Source organism: Poecilia latipinna, unplaced genomic scaffold, assembly GCF_001443285.1.
Source record: "Poecilia latipinna isolate Pla-1442-1.1 unplaced genomic scaffold, P_latipinna-1.0 Scaffold157, whole genome shotgun sequence".
Taxonomy (NCBI): domain Eukaryota; kingdom Metazoa; phylum Chordata; class Actinopteri; order Cyprinodontiformes; family Poeciliidae; genus Poecilia; species Poecilia latipinna.
The window spans coordinates 646489-653196 of NW_015112773.1; the positions used below are offsets into that span (position 1 = coordinate 646489).

General features: G+C 41.8%; 1 protein-coding gene across 8 annotated transcripts in view; it reads right to left on the reverse strand.

The window, feature by feature from the left end:
• trip12 (thyroid hormone receptor interactor 12) overlaps positions 1-6708 on the reverse strand; it is a 31551-nt gene that overhangs the window by 5353 nt on the left and 19490 nt on the right. For 4 of the 8 annotated variants that reach the window (XM_015029591.1, XM_015029584.1, XM_015029585.1 and 1 more), the window contains 18 exons: positions 6388-6595; positions 6123-6223; positions 5846-6032; positions 5590-5731; positions 5188-5379; positions 5086-5097; positions 4836-4987; positions 4604-4759; positions 4385-4460; positions 4071-4270; positions 3017-3144; positions 2112-2263; positions 1819-1961; positions 1583-1739; positions 1132-1230; positions 917-1031; positions 555-709; positions 232-396 (listed from right to left, as the gene is read on the reverse strand). In XM_015029591.1, coding sequence (XP_014885077.1) covers positions 232-396; positions 555-709; positions 917-1031; positions 1132-1230; positions 1583-1739; positions 1819-1961; positions 2112-2263; positions 3017-3144; positions 4071-4270; positions 4385-4460; positions 4604-4759; positions 4836-4987; positions 5086-5097; positions 5188-5379; positions 5590-5731; positions 5846-6032; positions 6123-6223; positions 6388-6595 — 2540 coding nt within the window. The remainder of the gene's footprint in view (positions 1-231; positions 397-554; positions 710-916; positions 1032-1131; positions 1231-1582; positions 1740-1818; positions 1962-2111; positions 2264-3016; positions 3145-4070; positions 4271-4384; positions 4461-4603; positions 4760-4835; positions 4988-5085; positions 5098-5187; positions 5380-5589; positions 5732-5845; positions 6033-6122; positions 6224-6387; positions 6596-6708) is intronic. The other 4 variants (XM_015029592.1, XM_015029590.1, XM_015029589.1 and 1 more) reach the window with 3 other exon arrangements.

Sequence of the window (6708 nt, forward strand, 5' to 3'; positions counted from 1 at the left end):
CTGGTGTAGAAACAAAAAAAAACCTGTGAAAAAAGGGAAAAAAGGGGGGGAACCCCCCCCCCCCCCCAAAAAAAAAAAAAAAAAAAAAAAAAAAAAACATACAGGGTCATGCAAACATGAGGCTCTGTTGAGTGGTTTTAGGATTCTGGGAACATGGTGCACAGGACCCCAACGTTCCTTTTGTAGCCTAACAAACTAACGAAAAGGAAATCCTCCAGGCTGTGACTTTACCTGTGATCGGTCCTGTTCCAACCTCTTCTTCTGACGAATGATATCCTCCAGGTGCTGGATGGACTTGGCCACACTTGGATCGATGTTCATCAGGTCGTGAGAGCTTATAGACGTCTCGTGTCGCAGCATCCACTTATAAAACGGAAGCCCCAACGGCAGATCCAGCTGCGGTAAGGAACATTTGTGAAACGGTTCAGGGACGCTCATTTAGGCAAAAACTTGAGATGTGAAACATGAAGCAGGTTTGCCAACAAGTCTATATGCACTCGAGGAGTTCAAAGACTGAATCTACAGACACAAAGATATAAAACAGAGTTTAGTACCAGTCTAAAGTCCATAATTGCTTTGGCCATCAACTTTCCTAAGAAACGGAACTTCATTTTGATTTTGGCTATGTGTGCTGGTTTCGTTGTTCTGCCGAAGGGAACAGCAAACAGTCCTCTGGAGTTGAACATGTACTTGGTGCCCTCTTGGTTTCCTGAGGAGAAACAAGAAAAAGACAGACACTGTTACCATAGAGATGAGACAACTAAAGCTACAGGAAGTAATTTTTTTTTTTTTAATGAACTGCAGAAACACTTAAAAAAAACTTTCTAATCTGATCATCTCTGGCACTTTGCTCGGTAAGAGGATCACATATCTGACGTCTATTAAGAAACAGTTAAATGTTCCAGAGGGTTAGCACCTTTAGGATTGGCCAGAGTAATCTCTTCGCCTCTCCAAAGACCAAGATCTGCTCTCTGAAGCTCCTGAGACACCAGAGCGTAGAACTCCTGCGTGGGACCGAGACCCGTGCCCACCTGGAACAAAACAACACCTCAGTTCTGCTTCAAGGAGACACATGACGGGACACACGTTCCACTTAACAGAGGGAAAAAAAAAAGAAAATAAATAAAATACCTCATTCTCATACTGAATCTCCAGCATTGCCCTGGAGCTGCCAAGGTCCTGCATCACAGACTCTGCCTGTTTTAATAGATCCTCACGGTTTATCGTTCTCTGGAATGAGACACAAAAGTAAATGACAAAAAAAAAAAAAAAATATCTAGTTACCCACTGTGAAATGTTTAAAGTCTGGTTAAACACGATGCAGTTTCTAAAGTTTTACAGGATTTGGAAGCAGAAGTTTTGAATTCAAGAATGCATGATTTATGGCGTCAGTGGCTGGGTCCCAGATCGTTGTTTGATTAACATGCATCATAGTGCATGATGTGGACTGAAGTTCTAATCAAATGTATTGGCATTTGATCATTATAAAAGGATTGATTACAAGAGGATAAAGTGAAATTTAGGATTTCTCCTCTCTGATCGATGCATCTCTAGGTTACTGGTTCAGTGACGCAAACCGCACCTTTTTCCTGTCCAGACGTGGTGCGACTCTGCTGTCCTGAGAATCTGATTGGTTGATCTCGGGGTTTGTGTCCAGCAGGCGCTGCATGGCTCTGTCTCGATCGAAGGCGGTGACATAAAACAACATCTGCCGAGTGTCGAAGGGGAAGAAGAAGGGGCTGTAGAGGCGGAGAGAACAAGAGGCGGTGAGAACAAATTGTTGCTTCATGCCGTCAAGTCGGTGCGCTCGGTACATACCAGGTCTTTCCCAGCTCGATAAGCCAGGTGGGGATGTTCCCCGTCATGATGACCAGTGGGTCTTGTAGCTGACGATTGGCTTTGGCAGTCAGTTTACTATTAATGAACTCAGAGGTTGGAATAATTTCCTTACACGCAGCATTCTAAAAAACAAGGAAACACACATGTAGTCATTTTGTTTTAGACGTCAGCTTATATTAAATTACAAATTTTCACCACAGTTCCTTTGAGAATCTACAATAACAAAGGCTTCCTAAGCATTTATTTATCCCGGCTGATGGAAGGTGACCTACATCGTACAAATAGAACCAGAATCGACTGATGGAGTGAAGGATCCTCAGCAGCAGGGTGACCTCTAAAGAGGGGTCGTCAAAGGTTATGGTCTCTGGTGGCTCTGTAGTGAGGTATGTTTCCAAAGGATTGGCGACGCCGGGACATACGCCATCTGAGACGACAAAGAGAATGAGACTCAAGCCGGCTCTTCAGGTTCTGACAGAGTTATTTTGGTCATTTTAACCACACATTACCAAGAACATTCGCAAGTCAAAACAGTACATGCACAAGGTAAATGATAAGAGCAAAATCTGCCATTTAGCACCACCAGCAATATTGTTACTTTGAAGTAGGGATGCAAATGCTTACTATGCTTACCCAATAATGTTTTACAAATAATTGAATGATTATTTTTACCCATTCCAGATTTTTGGGGGTCAACTTTCTGCGTCAAGAATCAGTATCTGTCTAATTCCACCTACACACCTGTGAATTTCACCCTTTGATCTCTGAATCATTGTTATTTCACAGTAATAAGCCGACTCATGAATGGAATGATCGCTAGATCAGTTCCAAAGCAAAAAATTATTAAAGGCACGTTGTATCTGAACTGGAACTGCTGTGCATAAAATCAGTGGAGGTCGTTAGTTTACTGTAACGTACCCGGCCGAGTGTTGCCACATAGCTCTGTATCGCTTTTACTTTGGATGCGTACCATAGAAGAAAAGTTTTGCCATTAGCAATCTGCATTTACCTTTCTTTTGAACAACTTCTTGCTGTGCTTTGAAATGATTAAAAAACACTGAAATATTTCAATGAAACGTGCCAAAAAATAAAATTACGTCAACTAAGCATCACAGCCCAGCAAGCATTCCTGAAACTACCAAGAGGAAACTGTAGAAGTGAGGATATTTTTCAGCCTCACCATGCCACAGCTCATCCTGTTTCTTGGCGTTGCGCGGTGAGGTTTTAGTGGGAGCAGTCTGGGCTCTGCCTCGCTTTCCACCCACCGAGTCCTTACTGCCTTCCTCGTCTTCTCTCACAGGCTTATACCTGCCAAAAGGACAAAAGGAAACACTTGGTCACTAAAGGCTTTGATGAAGACACTTCTAGGATCTCACTTGTTTTAAACACAACTTGAAAATTGACCATAAAAGCTTGTAGATGATAGTTTAGTCAGTTTTCACCAAGTTACACAGTCTGGTAGTGTCGGGAAATGTAAGAAATCAACTTCTAGTAGTTTGTAGGTGTGCATTTCTTGTTTTCAGAAAACTGCATCAGAACATCATATTATAATTTTGAATTTTTTTAACTTGCATTTTGACTTTGAAGGATAAAGTTGAATTTTTGTAAAAATCTTTTTACATGTATTTAAATGCTTTTATTTTAATATTTATTTTTGATCCAACCACAAAAACTTTAGAGTTTGAAACTGTAGCCATAAATTTAAATGTCAAAAGATTAGTAGTTTTAATTTTTGTTTTGTTTTGGATAAAAATCATGAAAACACCATGTACTGAAAGCTGGCATGTGATTTGGCGGTGTGACAAAAAAAGAAGCAATTGTCCAGTTTTTTTTCTTTTTGCATGTGGACAAACGTAAATCAAACCAGCATTATGTAGAGAAATCTGAAGTGAATCATGTGGTTACGTGTGACGACTCATGCAATAAAATTCCCAAAAAGGTGGGTTAGCATTCTGACACTACAAGTACGAATGAATGACTGTATTTATTAGCGACATAAAAACAAACATTATAAAAATGCAAGTAGCCGTTTGTTTATCAGACAATCACATATGTTAAAAAAATAACTGAATAAAAACAAAAAAAGTCTTGAAATTCAAACCATTTCCTACTCGGCCTCCATTTTTTCATACTTATGCAGGCTTGGAAAATTACATAAAGATCTACAATGAGAAGCAACTCTGTGTATTCCTGCAAGTCACCGGGGTTCAGGAAAGGCAAATAAAGTGTTTTACCATATTGTGTGCGTTTTGGTCCAGATTCCAGCCCTCCCCAGTGGATTTGCTTCGTCGTCTGTCGACTCCCGCTCTTCTTCTGCCTGAAGACTGTATTGCCGAACAGCCTGGTACACCGTCATGTTGTATGGCAGCAGGTGGTCACCAATGTAGAACTGTAGTCTGTGACGCACGCTGCCAGAATTTAGGAACTGTGCCGCCTGAGTGAACAACAATTGTTCAAGTGTTAGTAGCAAATGTGGTTAAAGGAAAATTCAGAAGAGTAAAAAAATAAAAAAAATAGCTTCTTTATAAAGCAAAATGTCATAAAATACCAATGATTCATCTATTTCATCATCTGAACCGTCATCATCGCTGTCCTCATCTTCTTCCCTGATTTTACCATAACCTAAAAAAAAAAAAAAAAAAAAAAAATCAAGTTTAAAATGCAAATGAGTAGTCAGAGATGATTGTTCTTTAGTATTTCAATTACATGCAGCTGTCTAAAACATCCAAGGAAAAAAAAAAAAAAAAAAAAAAAACAGCCCTCCCCCCTGACCACAAGATATCTCTCAATCGCTTGCACCAGGGCCAGCGGGTCAATCTTCACAGGGCCGCCTTTCCACTGTTTAACATTAGTGCAGTCTGGGTGCCTCTGCAGCTGACACTTGAGCTGATGTGTGTTGAAGAACTTCAGTGCCTGAGATCCCCTGATGAATCAAATATATTCGATTTAATAAAGTAGACCAAATTCTCCCTCTTGAGACCAGATGTTTGCACACAGACCTGCTGCCGTTGCCATTGCCACTGGGAAAGTCGTGCACCTTGACTGGGAACTGCTCCATTTGGCTCAGACAGCTGTTCATCTTGTGTACGAGTGCCAGGTACGCCGAGTTATTTGTCGGATCCAGACGACCTATAGGCTCAACGCCTGGCAGCTGTGAAGCAAAGAAAACATGATGAAACATACAGACGGAGCACGAGAGCAAACATGGCGCAGATCACAAACCCTCCAATGTCTATTCACAGCTCCCACCTTCTTCAAATACTATTTAGAACAAATTTAGGAGAGGAAACCGGTCATCGTACATAAAATGAATATTATCTAGACTTTGGAATGACCCTATTGGCTTCTCACCGGACAACCAGCGAAGATGTTGAGGAACCTCTTGAGCCGCACGTCACGACTGAGCAGGTCTCTGTCCGCGTTGGAGGTAAGGTAGATCAGAAGCTGCTTCACCAGGCCGCTGTGCTGGATCTCAAACGATGACACGTCAGATTCTGACACGATGTTAGAGATTTCCACCAGGCACTCCAACCCACCATCCACCTGGAAAACATGGGAAATGTTTCATTAATGGTGTGAAATATTAAATATATGCTCTAGACCGGAGATGTTTTTAAGTAATTTTTCCTGAATCGGAGTTAAATCTCAAGTCAATTTATGTCCCAGGCATTTTTTTTTTATCCGTTGCCTATTTGTTTCTTTCTGGTTCTTGCTCAACAACGTGCATGTTTTCACAAAGAGCGGATGTCGTACCTGCAGGTTCAGCTGCTCGGTGGCCGTGCAAAGTCTCTGGAGAACGTTCAGAGCAGGGTTGCTGCCGTCCACATTCTCAGAGTTGAAGTAGCGCTCCACAAATTTACTTGCCTGCTCTTTAATCCAGGCCTTAATTTTATCTCTACAACGTAAAAAGAATTAAAGCAAAACTGTAAAATCAAGTACAAACACTGAGCGAATACATCAACTAACGATATCCGTCCGAATAAAAATTGGCATCAAGTCGTCAAAGTACCTGTTATTTGAAATCGAGTCTTTGGGAGGCGCTCTTGCCAGGCCGCTTACTCCGGCTGTGCGTGATGGCTCAGAGTTGGCATTGTTAGTTTGAGCTCCCAGCTTCCCCCAGGTCTTGGGGTTGAGGCTGGCCAAGAACGACGACTTGGGTGACTGAGTACTGGTGGGGCTCTTGGCTGCAAAGAAGACTGGCAGTTATGCAAATATCATCAAATGTGCTTTCCTTTCCAAAGGTTGAGCATTTCAAACTCTCCACACAGCAGTGCTTTGACACTTACCCTGATTGTCTGCTTTATCATCGTCTCTTGGCGGAGAGTACTTAGGCCTTCTGGGTCCTCTTTTTGGAAGGCGTTTTCTCTTTAGGACATCACTTAACCGCCTTAGTAGGAAACAAGAGAAGGCGGCTTAAAATAACCATTTAATTTCAAAATTTGCACAGCTAAATGCCAAGAAATGCATCTCCAATTTGGCATGGAAGGCAGATTCCCTTCAAGTCTTTTTAATTCTCTGTAGAGTCACTAAGTCTGTGTGCTGAGTGTTTACCCCTGGGGACTGAGGTCCAGCGAGTCGTCCATGCTGTGCTGAAAGCTGGGGGAGCCCAGGTCAGGAGTTGCAATGTTAGCCGATGTCGTGGATACACTGGTGATTGTTGTGGTACAGAGGCTGGCAGTACCACTGGAGCAGGCCTTTGGGGGACTAGTGACAAGAAAGCTCTCAGACTCTGCAAGGTTCTTTACTTGATGCATTACACCTGGAACAGCAAAGAAACTGTCAGAAAAACACCCACATAAATATAAAAACACGTTTTTAATTAAAAAAAAAACAAAACAAAAACCAAAATGAAAGCGGTCTGTAATATTAATA